We start from the raw sequence: 18,746 nt of genomic DNA on the forward strand, positions 1-18,746 counted from the left end.
AGGGGCCGTAAGCTAACAGGAGAAAATATAAACAAAGGCTGTGTCTGAAACTATATAGTGCAGGACTATCTAGTGGACTGTATTTTAAAAGCAATTCGAACACGATGCTCAGCACTTTTTTTGTTTTTTCTACAGTCTAATCAATTTGAATATTTTGTGACGTCTATTCATGACTCCACTGTGTTCTGATGATGAAAATGTGTTCATTAAAAAATGACATTAAAAGACATTTTTTTCCACAAAAATTGTCCAAACGCTAAAATAGTGAGCATCGATGTACAATGTTTTTTTTGCAAATTTCTAGTTCACTCGATTTAGGAATTGTAGATTTAGACAGCATTACAAAACGGCAAATGCATATACATACATATAATGCACTATATAGTGAGTAGTGAAGGAACTTGGACCATACACCGTACATGGAGTGTACATGTGAATTCCACTGGCCCCACCTCAAACGTTCAAAGCGTTTGAGTGACAGATCCTCGGACCAATCACTGCTTGCTAACATCGTTTGGTCCAAAAATGGCGAAATCAGGCGATATCCGTACCCCAAGAAAAATGGCGACTGAATCGACTTCATTTTGTAGGAATCTCGAGGTAACAGCCTTGTTTTGTCCATCACTATTCATGTCAATGATTTGAACACAGCTAAAGAGAGGATGGGAAATGAGTGCAGGCTAACTTTCGCACCAACAGTCCCGCCCACAATTCAGAGGAGAATTTTAATCAATTCCTGCCACTCTCTAGAAACTATGTTCTAGAGAACGACACAAGTTTTTTCTATGGCTAAGATTGATATAATCACAATTAAAAGAACCATTGGGAACTCTTTTACAAAAAGATGATTGGAGTGGGACTTTAAAGAAAAAGAAAAGCACGTTAAACATTTTCTCCATCACACACTCTCGTTTTTACAATCGCAGAGTTTGTCAACAGGAAATATTCAGTAAATTAGCTTTAGGCTTCAGTATCAGCAGCTTTCATTTGGTTGAACATGTACATTGACGTAACCTTAGAACTAGGGCCATAGGAGGTACTGAGAGAAGAGACAATTAAATATTCAAAGCTGTGGCTACAAGTCTTTCAAGTTCAAGTCCCTGTCTAGCTCTCTTATGTCTGTGTCTGTCTTCCTGGCTGTGGGGTTGCTGGTTGGTTACTAATCCAAGCTTTTTTTTTTTTATTGCAATAATGTTTAAAGATGTCTCACACAAATAGGAGTAAAGTAGTATTGCTTCTCTCTGGGTCAAAAGTATTTAGCAGAAAGTACCACACTCTAATGTAAGTGTAGAGTCTGCTGTGTGATGGAGAAAATGAGGCAGCAGAAAAGCGGGGGAGGTCAAAGGCGGAGAAGGACAAAAGGCTTCAAAATGTAAGCTGTTTTTAAACTCTTTATGTCGTCCTTCACAGCTTTTTATCAAAGCTACGTTCACACCGGGTTGGGAAAAGGTTTGGCTATAAAATTGTGCGTTACATTTAGTTGTTTAAAACTTCTGCGTTCATGCGTTTCTATGCTAGTTTTTAAGTCCGTTTTTGAGCTCTACGAACAAAACGAGCGAAACATTCGCACACCAGTTTAACTTTGAGGGAATTGGATTTGATAGTGATGTATTTTTTTTTAGAACACAGAACTTGTTGAAACGATGAAGGAGAAATTAATAACCACAAAATCTATGAAACCAAGTTATTCATATATCATACTAGAGTTGTAAAAAATAAAGCTTGGAGCAAGATTCTTCAAATTTCACAGCTTTAAAACTTCGCACCAGACCTGTGTGAATACTATATGTTAAAAGTGCCAAGAACCCATGTTAAGGGCGTCCTTGAACATTGCCCGGTGTGAACGTGGTATTAGGTTTGGAAAAGAAGAACAGCTCATATTTGTTTCTTCATAGTTCAATGGCTGGTGAAGAAGCGACCATCTGTCTTTGGAGGTTAGACGTGTGTTGACCTCTGTCAGGGGTCGTGTGTAGCGCACATTAAAGAGAACAAGTGAGCTAAAAATATAAAGGCAAGTAACAAGTTACTGTATCATTATGATACACAAAAAGCACACCGTGTGCCTTATAAGAAACCCAAATCCCAAAAGTGTCCTCTGAGTTCAAGTTAAATAAAACATTTTCTTCACACAGAACCCACTCTCATTCATTGTGGTCGTCATGCAGCTTCCACTCTAGTCCCAGTGCTTTGTCGGCTGCTTCGTCCTACATCTTGAGTAGTTTCACAGACTTGGAAGAAAGGATTCTTAAAAAGGATTTTGTTTTTCACACATTCTTGCCTTAGACAGTATTCCCCCCACCTTCGTAAGTTATCTTTGTTTCCAAAAGCCATCACTTCCGTTGGGGGTCAGGACGTAAAGAACAACACAGTCTGTTGGGCACTTATACGTTGTTTTAGTCTACAAGGCCTTAGTATGTGGAGATTTAGGCTTAGACTTTGTAATTACAGCCTGCTTTGGGATAGATTTGGGATTTGGGATGGATTTTGCGCCTGTTACTGGAGCAGGGCCTTTAGCCGGGTGGTTACGACTGACCTGAGAGTGCCGAGGCTGCGCTGTGTGTGTCGGCAGCTGAGGGATAGTGGACTTCTGGGTAGTCTTTCTCTTAATTCGACTCTGCCTCAGCGACTGGGATCGAAGAAGCGCCTCTGTGTATGAGAGCTCTGGCATGATGTACTTGAGGCAGAGCTTCTGTGCGTCACGGCTTATGTTTGCAGGAAGGTCGTAACCAACGATGTCCACTTTCTCATTGGGCTTCCAAGGCCGAAGATCCTTTCTTTTGATCTCTCCAGTCGAACGGAAGAGTGGCTCCTCCCTGCCGAAGCAGGTTTTCATCAACCTCTCCTGAGCATCCTGGAGGAGCTGCACCTCCTTCTCCACGTAGGTTAGACCGAGCTCTGACAGTTTGCGCCAAAAGGTGGCGTTGAAATAGTCATAAAGGTATGAATCGATGGAATTCCAGGCACGGATCTTTGCAGGAAGACCTGGTGCCACGCTTTTTTTAGAATCCTCGGTTCGCATGTTGAGTTTGACGTACAGAATGTCCTCCAGATCCCAGGAGAGGAGATGACGAAGAAGAACTAAAGATTCATCAAAATATTCGGAAATCATCACCAAGGAGAAAACTTGATCCAACTCTGTAGCAAAAGACCGAGCGTAACCTTTGTCGTTTGCCGGTCGATCTTTGTCTCCACCGAGGTCAAAAGTCAAACAGTTATGTGCATATGAGGAGTCGAACTCTGATGGCCGATAGTAAAAGGAGGGTCTGTTTAAGAAAACCTCTAGAGAACCATTGGGTACCCTTCTGAAGCTCTCACAGTGACTCGAATAATAAGTGAACAAGGATTCAAACATGGAGACCGGCTCTCGAAGGATTGTGATGTAAATGGTGTCATTTGGCATCATGCGTTGCAGTGCCGTCTTGTTAAAGCGCATGTGGTTTGTGACCACATTGGCGGGCAGGGTGTGCGGGTGAACAAACTGGGCTTTGAAGGATTGTGGGTAGCAGAACTGGTGACCGCAGGCCTGTATCGGCAACGCCACCGTCAGGTTGTTGCGCTCCCCGAAGCGGAACAGCAGGTTCTGCATGGTGGTGCTGGCTGTTTTGTGTGTCTTGAGAAAGACGATGTTGGTGTGCTTAGGTTTCTGGCATGGAGGGGGGTGAGGACAATCAACGTGGAAGCTCTCTTTATACCTAAGGTTGAAGAAAAAAAGACAACTGCATTAGACATCATTGTCTTTTCAGTCATTGTCCTGAATTAGGAGCTGCCACAAGAGAACTCTTATGTATTTCTGTCTTATATATCTTATCTATCATATCTTAAAAATTATCAGCTCACGTAGATAATACGTGGATAATAGATGTACACAAAACAAGTGGGATGACTGAAAAGTAAACGGAAAAAAATCACATTAATGACAAATAATTACCATATTCTTTAGAGTGCAAGTCAGAGATGCGACTTGTACTCAGGTGCGACTTGTATGTGATTTTTGCAAGAAAAAATACATAGCAGCAATTGCTACAGGGCACTGTAGGTGTGTATCAGTATTTTCTACTGACGGGATAACGCAATCTCACTCCCAACTCATCATATATGGACATATGGTTTGGGCTCCCTCCGCATAACTTTTGGACCTTTCGAGTGTCCCCAACTCATCCGTTTTTTGACGTGCTGGCTGTTCCTATTAAATCAGGAGTCCCTAACCTTCGGGCTGCGAACCAGTACGAGTCCAAGGGACGCTTAGTACCGGGCCACAGAGGGGGAAAATATAAATACGCTAATCAGGGGTCCCCAACCCTGGGGACGAGGACCAGTACCCTAACCCGGTTCCAGTACCCTAACCCAGAACTGGTTCCGCGTCTGTTACAGCATCCAGTACCAGGGACCCCTGATTTAATGGGAGCAGCTAACAAGTCAAAAAGCAACAAGTTAGGGACACACAAAACATCCAAAAAGTGACGCAGGGGGGCCCAAACCATATATTACAAGTCCGGTACTGGACCGGTACGGGTATCGCTAGGTTGGGTACTGGTAACAGGGTTAAGATACAGGTAGGGTTAGGTACCAGTACCTTAACCCTAACCCTGCACTGGTACCCCCAACCTTACCCAGTACCGGTACCCAAAACGTAACCCAGTACCCTAACCGAAACGCAGTACTGGTTTTGCATCTGTTACTGTGTCCCAATGATTCGAGTGATTTAATGGGAACATCGAAAAATGTAAAAAAAACAACGAGTTAGGGACACACCAAAACATCAAAAAGTGGTGCGGAGGGGGCGTGAACCATACATCTAACATGTGCTGTCCCTCTGATGTATTTATTCCTAATCCTATCCTTCCTAGTCACTCCCAAAGAGAACCTCAGCATCTTCATCTCTGCTACCTCCAGCTCTGCTTCCTGTCTTTTCTTCAGTCCCACTGTTTCTAGTCCAAATAACATGGCTGGTCCTTCCTTTTAATATTATTCAGAGAGCTAGCATGACTCTTTGGGCTTGATTTTTAATGATTGGCTTTAGTGTGTGAAACCTCTACCAACTGCTCAGTCATCCTCTTTTGCTTTGTTGCTGTGCTGCAGATACAAGCTTTGACTTCACATGTCTTCATGGAAAAGACATCATGTTCCAAACTTTCAGAAAAAGTAGTTTTATTTGGTGCAACAGCTCCAAAATAACAAGCCAAATATGTGATCTAAGACCTTGCTATAAATTGGACATTAGAAAAAGTGTGGTGATGGGCACACATTGGGATTGTTTGAAGCAACATAAACTGGATCTTCTTGTTAGAAACTAGTACCACATAACACACCAAAGCCAAAAACAAGCAAACAATAAGAAAACAATGAAAAACTGATTTAGTTAAAAGATATCAAACAACATATTTTCAGAACAAGGACAAACTGATGTCTAGTATATGTGGATTTCAACCACACATGCCTTCATTCTGACATGTTACATAATATGTTATGTAACATGTGTTCATTTATGTTAGTATGTTTGTCTTCCAGCAGAGCAGCACTAAGGACACAGTGTTATGATTTGCTTGTTTGGCTCTTTTTCCCGCCATTTGTCTTCTATGGGCTAGCTGTGACTCCGCCCATTCACCTGTGGATCCTATTGACCTGTCACAGGTGCATGCACCTTATTTATTTTCATTCATGCATTTAGGGAGCCTTTTGCTCTCAGTGTCAGTGTGTCTTGTGTTGGAAACTGTATTTTATTTCATTTTAACTGAAACTTTTCCCACTATATGTGTCAATTTTTATTATTTTTTTTTTTTTATTACATTTGAAGACTATTTATGTGTCTGTTATGGTTATTTCCTACATTTCACCTCAAAACACATAATGTATTTTTAGTGTTTCATTAAAAAAAATACATCAAGATTTGCAAATTTCTTCAACGGTAAATTACTAAAATAATTCTTTTCATTTTTTTGAAAAAATAACCCTGTAAAGCCAACTACATCAAAGAATTGACAGAAAATATTTTTTCTGTGAATCTAAATGTTTTTTAAACTCTATAATGAAATCCACAAACCCAATTTAGCATTATATATATATATATATATATATATATATATATATATATATATATATATATATATATATATATATATATATGTATAAAATGCCAGTTATGATTTGCTGGGTGGCTTACTTAAAGATGCAAACATTTAAAGTGTTCAGAAAAGCACCTGTCTCAAATTAAATCCACATATTTGTGACATGGTGCAACTGTATCATGAAGAATAAACTATCAATACATTTCACATTATTTAAACCCAGCAAGAAGTCAATTAAAAACATTAACAACAATAGATGAGTTATTACCACCATAAGGTTTGAAAAATTAGCTAAACTTTTTCCCGCCAAAAGTGTTTTGGAGATTTCATGGAGGCAGCCATTTTGAAATGAGCAGGAAGAGCCCCTCTACTGCCCCTAGAGGAGTGATGATGAACTACAGGGCAGAAATCTCTTTTTTACAACCGTTTTTGAGGAAGTTTTGACTATGTTAATGAGAGAGGAGCCTCAAATACCATACAACATGGTTATATGGGGTTAACATTTTAAAAGTCTCTTTTATTTTGCCAGTCCTTAAATGTTGGATTTCTGTGCCTCAAATCTCTCAGTGTCGAAGTGAAATCTGTAAGCACTCACTTTACAAATGTTTGCGTTTTTAAAAATTACAAAACAAAAATTGCAATTGTTTATTGTTGTATAAAGTTTAATAATATAAAGACACTATATATGCACACACTCCCTAGGTGTGTCACTGGTGAGCAGCATGAGGACTCTCCAAAAGATGTTAGATTTAGAATGTGTGGATAACTGTCGGGATGCACGGTGGCGCAGTGGTTAGCGCTCTTGCCTCACAGCGAGAAGGCCCTGGTTCGACTCCCGGCTGGGACCTTTCTGTGTGGAGTTTGCATGTTCTCCCCGTGCATGCGTGGGTTTTCACCGGGGACTCCGGCTTCCTCCCACCGTCCAAAAACATGCTTCATAGGTTAATTGGTGACTCTGAATTGCCCCAAGGTGTGAATGTGAGCGTGAATGGGTGTGTGATTGAGGCCCTGTGACAGACTGGCGACCTGTCCAGAGTGTACCCCGCCTTCGCCCTTCAGTAGCCGGGATAGGCTCCGGCGCCCCGCGACCCCGACAGGGAAGAAGCGGACAAGAAAATGGATGGATGGATGGATGGATGGATGGCTGTCCTTCAGTCACTCACCAGGTCAAGTAGTCCCTGTTGTGTAGCAGAAGGCTGACAGTACAGATGACAACAAGAAGCAAGAATATCTTCTTGAGTGACATCTTCCGACACGGCACTGGAACTGTAATAAGAAGAAAGACCAAAGAGGACAAGAGTTTAGCAGGAGTTACAGTTTCAGATAACAAAGATAAGGGGGCAAGAAGACACATAAGACATGGCTGAACTATGTCAAATCAAAGTTGAGGAAACAAAACAGTTAAGACAGAAAATATTTTCCAAAAAAAGGGACTGACTGTAAAGAAAATAGTACAAGAAATAGAAGAATTGACTCTGTTGGTAGCGTTCAATCAGCAGATAATTGCACCGATCAATTTGCAGGAGAGTGTAATGCAGTTTGGCTCTTTTGTCACTAAGTAATGACTCTGTGAATGATGTCTTCATTACCCCCCAAAGCTGCAATAATCACATTTGGTGTCACATCATTTCACGCTCTCATTAATTCAGACCTGTGGCAGATGGTCTGGCGCATTCAGTCCCAATTGAGGGAAAGCAGACACAAAAAAAAAAAAAAAAAATCAACACTCAGGTTGTAGAAACTCTATGTGGCTTGAGCTGAGAAGCTAAAAGACGGAAAAAAGGGAAAAGTGAGTCAAAAACTCATGATTCAAGAATGATTCAACTCCAAACCAATGTACTAAATGTGTCAGTAGCGTAGATGAAAAAAGTTGCTTTTTTTAATTAAGCTTAATTCAAGAAAATAAATAAATCACTTTTCTACACGACACCATAAAAATTCCAAACTAAAAATGTTGTGGAACAAGTAACCTTTTACATATCAATTAAACATGAAAAAATCTTTCTGCTGTTATGATCTGGCTAAAACTGATGCCAAGAGCAAATAAATTCTTTCAGGTAAACCAGGGCGTAACATTTTCATGAATGTTGATTAGGGCTTGGGAGCACAATTGTTTGTCATGAAAGTTTCAGGCTCCAAGTGGTTGGAGTCATGCCAAAATGGCCTCAAAAGCCTGGCATCACCAGGTGTAGAATACATTCAAATAAACACAAAGGTTTGATCAATAGAGAATCTTTTGGCTAACATTGGGTTAACATTTAACCATCATAAGTACTAATGACCCATTAGTACTGTTTTATTCAACGTTTAATGGTAAGGTTTCGAAAAGTCTTCTGTTTTAAATCTTATGGTTTAAAACAAACACAGCAAGAGTTGTATCATAAAATTATGATACCCCTTGAAATAGATTATGGAACTGTCACCTGTTTTTTTTAGACATTTTTCACATTTTTTTATATTTTCTTCCTTTGTTTGTGGATTTAAAAAATTGTTATTTTGTCTCTACATGTTTGATATTGGCTTAAAAAAACTAATTTAATCTCAGTTCTTGGTATTTTTGCAGTAAAAAATTATAAACTTACTACTCTGATTTGAGTTTTTTTTTTGGACAATTTTAAATTCATTGTGGATTTATTTTGCAATATAATGTAAAACAAGTTAAAACAAAACCTAGATTGTACTAAAAATATGCTTTAAGCACAAAAACTGTTTTAAATCTAAAATTTTATAGCAGATTATGAAAGCAGAAATAGACAAAAAAGCCCTAAGTAAGTGATAATCCACGACAAAGTGTGCATTATCAGAAACTAATGCACGGCATGCATGCCCAAACCTTCCAATTTTAGGTTTAGTAAAGTATTAATTAAATTATTAAAGTATTTATTAGTATTTATTAGTATTAGTATTCATTAAAGTCTAATAATGCACACTTCAAAGGGTATTATCCTTAAAAAAGAAATAAACATTCAATTAATTTTTAGAACTTTATTCTTGTAATTTTTTGGGTTTTGATCACTTTTCACTAAAATGACTCTTTGATGTGTGTTGCGGCATGTTGTCACAGTAGCATAACAATACGCCGGTGAGTCGACATTGACTTTGACTGCAGCAGCAAAGGACAGCGATAAAAATGTCGGTCATCACTGAAGGTCAAATAAAGTATCAGTTTAAAGAGAAAGTTCACCTCTTACCGCTTGTTTTTGTCCACACGATGAAAAAAAAGTTTTAAAAAAAATCCTCAACAGTGATTTGGAACCCTTGAGCTACGTGAACGGACCATCTTTTTTAGGTGTGCGTTATCCCTGTGGAATATCACCTTTTAATCCGCACCCAGCAGCCAATCAGAATTTAGTTTTTACTCAGACCACCTGGACTCACAAAAAGTCATAAACTTTTGTTATTTAATGGTTTCTAATAACCAATAAACATGCTATGACTACAGAGGGTAAATATCTTATCAAAATGAGCAGCAATAAATTAAATTTACAATGTGTTTCCATATAAATGTGTTATAAATGTGTTATTTATAGATCAACAGAGGCTTTCTCCTGTAAACCATTCGGACAGAAAAGCAACAAGTAGACTACACTGTAAAAAGTGAATCATTGAATTAATTAACCAAACTTCTGTAATTTGTTACATTCAAAAATATTAGATTTTATTAAATTACATTTTTGAGTTAGATAAACCATCAAGTCAAATGTTCATTTGATGAAATATAACAATTTTAAATTACAGAGCTTTTGTTAATTGATCCAAATATTTCACTTTTTACAGTGTATGGGAAAATGGAAAAACATAAATGCTCGACCTCACCTGTCTCTTATCTAATATTAGATAAGAGACAGGTTTTTCCGTTGTTTGATAGTTGCATTGGACAGAAGTGCAACTATTAAACAATGGAAAAACATAGATGCCTGTCCTCACCTGCCTCTTATTTATTATTAGAGAAAGGCAAGGATGGGTATTTAGTATTTAAATATCATATTAAATTCGCTCCGGACAAGCAGGAAGGGGGTTCTTCTTCTTCTTCTTTTGCAACTGTCTAGTAGCTCATATCCACCACCTACAGTTGATAAGGCTTGGTGTGAAATGTCAAAGTGATTCTTGCAAATCTTTCTCTACTTCTTTCACAGCTCTATTCCGATGTAGTAAAGTAGTTTTTTTTTTTTTTAGAGCCCAAAAACAGTTGTAGAGCGTGGACGCGCCAAACTTGCATTTACACACATTTACGCATATAATTGATCACTTATACGTGTGTTGCAGAGAGCAGTGTGAACATATGAGAATACTTAAAAGTATAGGTTAAAAAAATGTTACTGTAATGCCTGTTTTTCCAATTTATATTGCATAAATGAGCAAAAAAAATCATTACTGTGGAGCGGAAAGCCGAGGCTGCTTCTTGTGGTAACAGGAGCTGGTCATGTGTATTGATGAGGCAGATTGTGTGTCACAGAGGGTTAATAAGAAAGGGATTCCAGTGGCTTTCAGCTGGCAGACCTTTCCCCTTTATCTACTTGTCTGCTGTCCTCCTCCTCCTCCAACAACCCCCTCAGCCTCTTTAATTAATACTGTCTGATTGGGTTTCTTTAATGATCGCCTCAGTAAAGCGCAGAGAGACGACACCCAATACCCCTCGTTCAGGAGATAATGATTTAGCAAATGAGGGCACGCGGGGAAATCTTGTTTGTTTATCGATTTGGTGATTAGGAGGGGATGATCCCACCAGACAGAGGGTCCTTTTGTTGTCTCAGCGAACTACCTTAACTCATGTAAAAGAAAAAAAAAAGAAAATAAACTCTACAAGGAGCAATCAAAATGAATAATCCTTTAAGCTTACAGTCAGGATTTGGATCTTGGCTGTGCAAAATACAAAAATGTAACCTTATAAATATCGGACATAAATACATTTCACACAATTATCGACATATTAAATTAATAGAACAGGGTTTTTTGGGGTATACATTTTGCTGAGTCGGTGTCTCGAGTTTGTTAGCAGCAAACTAAAGGGCAAAGCTGTATTTAACAATCTATTTAAACTCAATACTGCTTTCAAAATTACATTTATATAGTTTTTAAACAGCCAGTTTTCTAAAATGTACTTAAAGTAGTTTTTAACTGATAAATTATACATATAATGCTGTTTAATCCTTATCATTTCCAGCCAGTAACAAAAGGAAGTGTTGGATTCCAAATTAAAAGTTGAGCCCTTCTACGGAAAATACAGACACGCAGGTTTTGATTGAAGACGCCGATCCTGTCGACCTTCACATGTCACTAACTTGCCAAACCTGTTCTTTAATTTTTTTGGCATTTGTCTTCAATTTTTTTTTAAACATTAAGAAGAAGATGAAGCACAATTAAAAAAACATACCAAAGAAAAGTTGCGTAACTCACTGACACTGTAACACAAGCAGTAAAGCAGCCTTTTCTTTGCTCATAAATCAAATGATAAAACCCTGTTTTATTGTTTTTGTCAAAATAATGTAAGTCTTTTTTTGTTGTTTTGTGACACTAAAGTGATTCATGATTGATATGTGAGCCTCCTATAATTTATGCAGGACAAGAAACTCTACAAGCATTAAGAAATACTGTTTAGGCTGCCTTGTTTTAATTTCGGTGAAATTTAGTTCTTAATTTATTTTATAGATGTTGGCCACTTTTGTGAAGTGTCTATTCAACCTAGAGTTGTTTTTAACTTCAAAAGTTTTATATACAGTATACAGTGCTCCCCCAAGTGTTCATGTTTCTTTATTCGCATTTCCCTGTATTCGCAGTTTACTGCATTCTCGGTTTCTTGTAGTCGCGGTTTCCTGTATTCGCGGTTTCTTGTATTTTTGGTTCCCTATATTCGCGGTTTCTTGTATTCGCGGTTTCTTGTATTCGTGGTTTCCTATATTCGTGGTTTCCTGTTCTGCAGTTACTTGTATTCGCGGTTTCCTAAATTCGCGGTTTCTTGTATTTACGGTTTCTTGTATTCGCGGTTTCCTGTATTCGCGGTTTCCTATATTCGTGGTTTCTTGTATTTGAGGTTTCTTGTATTCGCGGTTTCCTGTATTCGCGGTTTCCTGTATTTGCGGTTTCTTGTATTCTTGGTTTCTTGTATTTGCGGTTTCCTGCATTCGCGGTTTTCTGTATTCGCAGTTACTTGTATTCGCGGTTTCCTGTAGTTGCGGTTTCTTGAATTCGCGGTTTCCTATATTCGCGGTTTCCCGTATTCGCGGTTTCAGGTATTCGTGGTTTCCTGTATTTGCGGTTTCTTGAATTCGCGGTTTCCTGTATTCGCGGTTTCCTGTATTCGCGGTTTCTTGAATTTGCGGTTTCCTGTATTTGTGGTTTCTTGTAGTCGCGGTTTCTTGAATTTGCGGTTTCCTATATTCGCGGTTTCTTGTATTCGCGGTTTACTGTATTCGCGGTTTCCTGTATTTGCGGTTTCCTATATTCGGTGTTTTCTCTATTCTCGGTCTCCTGTTTTTGCAGTTTCCTGTATTCGCGGTTTCCTGTATTTGCAGTTTCCTTTATTCGCGGGTTCTTGTATTCATTGTTTCCTATATTCGCGTTTTTTTGTATTCGCGGTTTCCTGTATTCTTGGTTTCTTGTATTCGCGGTTTCCTGTATTCTTGGTTTCTTGTATTCGCGGTTTCCTGTATTCTTGGTTTCCTGTATTCGCTGCTTCCTGTATTCGCGGTTTCTTGTATTCCCGGTTACCTGTATTCTCGGTTTCTTCTATCCGTGGTTTCCTGTATTCTCAGTTTCCTGTATTCGCTGCTTCCTGTATTTGCGTTTACCACGTCTCGCCGCTACCACTTCTGCAGCTTCTTCGTCACACCTAAAATATTTGTCAAACTCAATTTTTCATGTGCTCTTGATTCACAACGATTTGCATTAAGAAATACTCAGCAGCTCTCTATTTCACCCATCATCAGAAAAATTGCACCAGTACACACTAAAATCACCCAAAACACCATTATTATTGCTGTAGGTCTTTAACAGAAGGTCAGTAAGTTTTGTTGGTGACTTGACCAGATACAAGCCAATTACACAGTTTTTTTATATGTCTGGCAAGAAAGGTCTAGACCCGACTGTATGGAAACACACTGAGGAGAAATTATAAAGTCAAGCAGCAGCTAATAGAAACCTAAATTTGCTGCAAGCAAGCAAGCAATTGACCAGGTAACCACAAAAAATACAAAGCAAAGCAACAAAAATGGACTAAAACTGTATATATATATATTTTTACCATTGCTTGAATATTTTCAATGTATGACTTACAACCTCAGGTCACCAAAGTAAAATCAGTTGAGGGCCAATTTGGCAAATCCTTCTTTAGAGTAAAACCTGCAACCAGTTGGTTGAGAGCATAATTTAGAGTCCACTGCACCACAGCGGTGATAATTAAAACCTCATTTAATTTAGGAAGAAATCGCAGACATGCATAAGTATTTAGTAAAGTTCAGCACAGCTGCTCTTCCCCTGAGACTGGAGCACATTCAGTTGACCAGCCCCAAATGAGCGTATGAAAGAGGATTCCAGCTCCAGGGCATTGGCAGCTGCTTCACTCCATGATCCATGCTGAAGTCACGTGATCCTTTCTGACCGCCAGAGTCCTACAACATTCTATAAGGGGTTTTCTGGGAGATTAAAGTGAGCAAGTTTACAATTTTATTATTGCAATAAGATCGGTGCTTAATTTTGTGGAGTTTTTTTTATTTTCTTAGCTCTAGACCTTCTACCAAAAGTTTTTTTTACTCCTAACTCAACAGCTGCTTCAAAGTCATAAATCACAGATTATTCACACTCCCTTAAAAAAAATGGAGTTGTCAAGGTAATTTACGTGTAATGATGATCCAAAATCCCTGAAGCTTCCTAAAGTTCTAGGGAGCATATATTTCTACTCTGTTGCTGTCATTCACTTTTCTAACCTTGTAAGCTGTCTTAAAGAACTCTTTATTTTGAAAATCTTTTTCAGAAAACACTCACTTTGGTGTCTTTTTTTTCCTAAACGTTCAGTTTTTTCTTGTTTGTATTACTTCCAACACACCGAGCTTTATTAAAAGCGTCAGACATCCTTCTAATGTGATGCAGATCATTCATTTACTAATGTGTTTGCTTCTAAATTTTAAAAGCAGTAATTAATGCATGCCCACCACCGTCTAATTAGCAGAAAATCCTCAAATTGTGGCTGTTTTTCTGTCTAAATGAGTTGCAGTAACTACATCACACTTGGAACCACAGAAATGTCAGGAAAATCCGACATAGTTTATGAGGATCTTAGCCTATTTTTTAAATTTATGTTCAAAGGCGTTTCATTAGTTCCATGCTGGATTACTTTGGGAGTAAAGAAGCTGTCTTTGCTGTCCAGCCTTCATCTTGACCCCCGTCTCTGCAGCGTGGACATGCAACTCCTCACCTCCTCTGCTCCCCACTGGCTGTCAGTGCATTATAGAATCAATGTTAAATTATTGATGTTTGTTTTTAAAGCTCCCAGTGGCCCTGACCCACCTTATTCAAATGAGCTTTTAGTCTCTGTGACCTTGATAGAGCGCCACAACCCTCACACAAGCGTTTACTGATGGACCTGTTGCCACTGTGGGTTCAATACTTTAGCTTAGGATCGTTGTTCAAAATAAAATGTTTTGTCTTATAGTTTTAGGGAAACTGAATGCACATTTATTAATCTTAGCTTATCGGCTGCTAACAATGGCTTTGAGGAAATTTGGGGACATACGGTTAATCTTTGACTGTTCACTCAATCAATGTGAATCAGCTGATTCTTATGCAGAGAAAAGCAACTTTGCACCATAATGCCAAACATTTTTACTAATTTAAAGAGTTGCATAATGCTGCTTTTCGCTGCTTCTGAATCCCCTGGAATTACATTAATTGCATGAACGGTTGTAGAGTTACGGTAATTGAAAGAATGTAAACTCTAGTGATAGGAATCACCAGATACCTCATGGGATACACGATACATGGCTCATAATATCAATGATATGGCGATACTGCGATAATGGCACAACACCAGAAGTGAGCTGTTAAATTTCTGAGATTTCCCCTCCTAAAGTGACAATTCCAGCTGTTTTGAAGTTGATGTAGATCTGGCCTCTTTGCAAAGCACAATGTGACTCCATTGAAGAGAAACCAAGCAGCAGCAACTGGCACAGCAGCTGCAGACATGCATCTGCTGCTTCGCCACACAGAGGACTTCTTTCACCTTGTAACAGTTTCAAGATTTACTCCAAAGTTGGACTTTAAGATGCAGATAAAGTTTCACTGAAAAGACGACGCGCTCCTTGCAGAGCCGCTGTGCAGCTCGGCTTCTCAGAAATCCTCGAGGCTCTTAGGCCGATCAAAGAAATCCACTCATTTTCCAAGAAGGATGTGTTGCTTGTATCTGAGGCTTTATCATGGAAATCCTCAAAATCAATCTGAGAAACAAGGCTTAGAATTATTCAAAGATGTGCGCTTTGCCGCCAACATCTCCTCACCTCATCTCACTTGGCCTATAAAAAAATGACACATAGAAAATATATATATTTGTGTGAATTTATTTCTTAATAGGCGACAGAAGATCTCTCCTCTTTTTATTAATTTAATCTACTATTTTCTTAACATGCTATATCCCTTTTGAGGTCACGGTACTCACACATTCTCATTGTTTTTAGAGTCACCAATCAACCTATGAAGCATGTTTTTGGACAATGGGAGGAAGTTGGAGTTCTCAGAGTTGACCACACAACATGAAATCTCCACACAGAAATGTTTTAATCCTGTGAGGCGAGATAACTAACCACTATGCCACCGTGCAGCCTACTGAACGCTGATTTATCACCTAATTCGCCATATGTTTATGGACTATTCAAGGTTTTGATCAAGGAGAATGGATATGGCATACAGCAGCTGCTGCTGTAAAATAACTTTATGAGATGTGCAGCGTCTGTCCAGCTGCTCAACGTGGAGCCCAAATAACCAGGTGGCTGAAGGTCAGTAAACATGGTGAGGAATAGACCTTTTTTTGTGTGTGTGTGATCCCATGCAACCTTTCAGTCCTTGTACAGCTTCTCCCTTCTGACCAATGCTGTACTCTCCACTCCATTCTCTATGCCATTAAGCTGTTCAATGAAAAGTCTGTGTAAATGCACGTAAGCACATTTCAGGTTTTGTTCACATATAGCTACGCTGATATTTGTTCAGTTTTAGCCGTCTACAAACAACCAATCAGGGACTCAGATTTAGTAGTGAGGTATGGCTAGCGCCCTTTTTCATTCACAGAAGTCTTCTGTTTAAAAGTTGATCGTAAAGGAGAAATTTAAAGGGCTCCTATCATACTGTTCTTAAGCATTTCCAAGTACCCACATAATATTTTACCTTTGGCACACTGAAGACATTTTCTCAATTAAATGTAAGTTATTTTCGCAAGATACTTTTCCTATCCAGAAGTAAGACAACTCGATCTCTGAGGCTCCGCCTTTCGCTCATTGTAGATGCTGCCCATTTCATCACGTCAACCTAAGGCTGGCCTTGTTCCTGTCTCTGCAGATGAGGTGCAAGAGGAAGCACTTCTTCCCAGAGTCGATGCTAAAATTAAAGCGTTTTGCCGTTCACCACTAGCTCCACGGAGAAAGAAGCTCTTTGTTGGGTTTGTCTGTTTGATTGCTTGAAATCAACTATTTCCAGTCCAGTATCCTGGTAGCGACAGTCCAGTGTGAACACTATGCATGTTTAAGAACATGCGTTTACCGCGCTCTTTAATATGAGTCAGGTGCCTGGTCGGAAAAAAAAAAAAATTCCCAGAGATGAAGATGTGCAAATAGGACGTCAAAACTTTCAGATGATGTGTTTATATGTGTGTGTGTGCATGAGTGTGCTAGGTTATCGTCTGGATCGTTACATGTCTGAGTGTTAGACTGTCTGCGGATCTACACACACACGAGCTTTATCGCTCTAAACGACCCCCCTGAGAGCGCGATGAAAGAAGAGGAGTATGGGGGAGAATAGTGGGTGAAAGAGGATTAGAGGGGGGGAGAGAGGCAGCAAAGGAAGAGCAGAGGCAGCATGGGAAGAAGATCAGATTTGACCAAAGACAAAGAGAGAGCAAGAAGAGGGCTTAAGCGATTGTGCAGCATTAACATCAGGCTTTTTACACTTGTGCTCATTTGACCAAAGCCTTGTTGATTGTCAAACAACGGCAAGTATGTAAGGACAAATCAATGGCGAGAAAAAGGCAACAAATCTCAGATGCATTACTTTGAATTTGTCAAAGAACAAGCAGGTTATTTTTTTAAGATTATTTTTCCTTTAAACCAATAATAAATATAAAGATTGAAATGCTTTTAGTGTGATTGTTTGCAAGTATGAAAACAGATTTTTTTCAAAACAAAAGATTTATCGTATATTTGGCTCGATAGGTTGCTCCAGATTATAACGCACATCACAAATAAATGGTCAATTTTTTTTACGTACGTCATACATAAGGGAAACTATGAGATGTATTAAGCAGGGAAAGAGTCAGACATAAGTCAAGCTTTATTAGCTGCATTCACATTAGTTCTGGAACGATTTTGTTACATGTGACATGTTAGCTGCGTTAGCGTTTTCACAAAACCCGTAAATCCAAATCTTGTTTGCAACATGTAAAAAAACAGATACCGCTAAAAGAAAAGTTACCGTAATTATGCATAATAACACCCAACATTATTTGCAAACATAAAAAAAACACAGCTAAAACAAACTTTACTAATTTGGTAGTAACAGGTTAAAAAAACAGTTACAACACTGCTACATGCTAGCCATGTTAGCATATTCACCCGCCCTATCTTGATTGCACCATGTAAAAATCAAACTCATACCGCTAGAACAAATTCTACAGTGGTTACACTAACTTCTAAACTTGCTAATAACATGTTAAAAACAGAAAAAAGGTGAAATCAATAAAACTTAAGGAGTTGTTCCAACTTAGAGACAAAAACAGTCCTTGAAGAACAAGGATCCTATTTGAATTACAATAAGCAAAATTAATAATATATTTTACAAATGACAGCTGTAAATAGAAAGCCAGTCCGTAAGCTGTGTGCATTCCTCTCAGGTGGTTTTATTCGAACACTGAGCGCCGTTTCCTGCTCGGCACCTTTCTATAAATAATGTGTTGAGCAGCACATATTTGCTCATTCCTTGCATAGCCAACAAAGCAAGGTCATTTGAGTCCAAACAAAAAGCAGTCTCATACCAGCTGATCATCCATTAACAAAACACAAAACTGCATTTAACTAGAAGAAAAAGTTTGTTTTTTTTTGTTTTAAAGGAAATAACCTAATTGTGTAGCAATGACCAAACAATCCTTACAAGCTTCCAAGTCAGAGTATGTTTGTCCATTTGGACTACCGTTTGCAGTTTATTTAGCCTAATTTTGCCGATTATGTATTATCTCACTGTAGTGTAAATACCATTGACTGTATAAGAGGAATGGACTGAACAATCCTTCCCCCTCGCACTCCAAACAGGAAGTTCCTGCTGGCTCCAAGAACCCAAAATCCCATTTACTGAAAAATAAACAGTTATTACTCAGTCATTATATTTGCCAGAATAACTATTTTTAGTGTTATTTATTTTTAACATATTCCTGCTAATTCTATTTTATTTATCATTATATATATATATATATATATATATATATATATATAT

The 18,746-nt window shown here is 38.6% G+C and overlaps 1 protein-coding gene across 2 annotated transcripts in view; it reads right to left on the reverse strand.

The window, feature by feature from the left end:
- Window positions 1-222: 222 nt before the first annotated feature.
- The window catches only part of gal3st3 (galactose-3-O-sulfotransferase 3), a 41,197-nt gene continuing 22,673 nt past the window's right edge, over window positions 223-18,746 (reverse strand). The window contains exons 1-3 of one of the 2 annotated variants that reach the window (XM_036216701.1): window positions 9,257-9,326; window positions 7,229-7,331; window positions 223-3,692 (exon numbers count right to left, since the gene is read on the reverse strand). In XM_036216701.1, the coding sequence (XP_036072594.1) occupies window positions 2,399-3,692; window positions 7,229-7,311 (1,377 nt within the window). In that variant the 5' untranslated portion in view covers window positions 7,312-7,331; window positions 9,257-9,326 and the 3' untranslated portion in view covers window positions 223-2,398. Of the gene's footprint in view, window positions 3,693-7,228; window positions 7,332-9,256; window positions 9,327-18,746 lie in introns of those variants that run through there. The other variant, XM_024288620.2, reaches the window with a different exon arrangement.

The sequence above is a fragment of the Oryzias melastigma genome, linkage group LG18 (genome assembly GCF_002922805.2).
Source record: "Oryzias melastigma strain HK-1 linkage group LG18, ASM292280v2, whole genome shotgun sequence".
Lineage (NCBI taxonomy): Eukaryota > Metazoa > Chordata > Actinopteri > Beloniformes > Adrianichthyidae > Oryzias > Oryzias melastigma.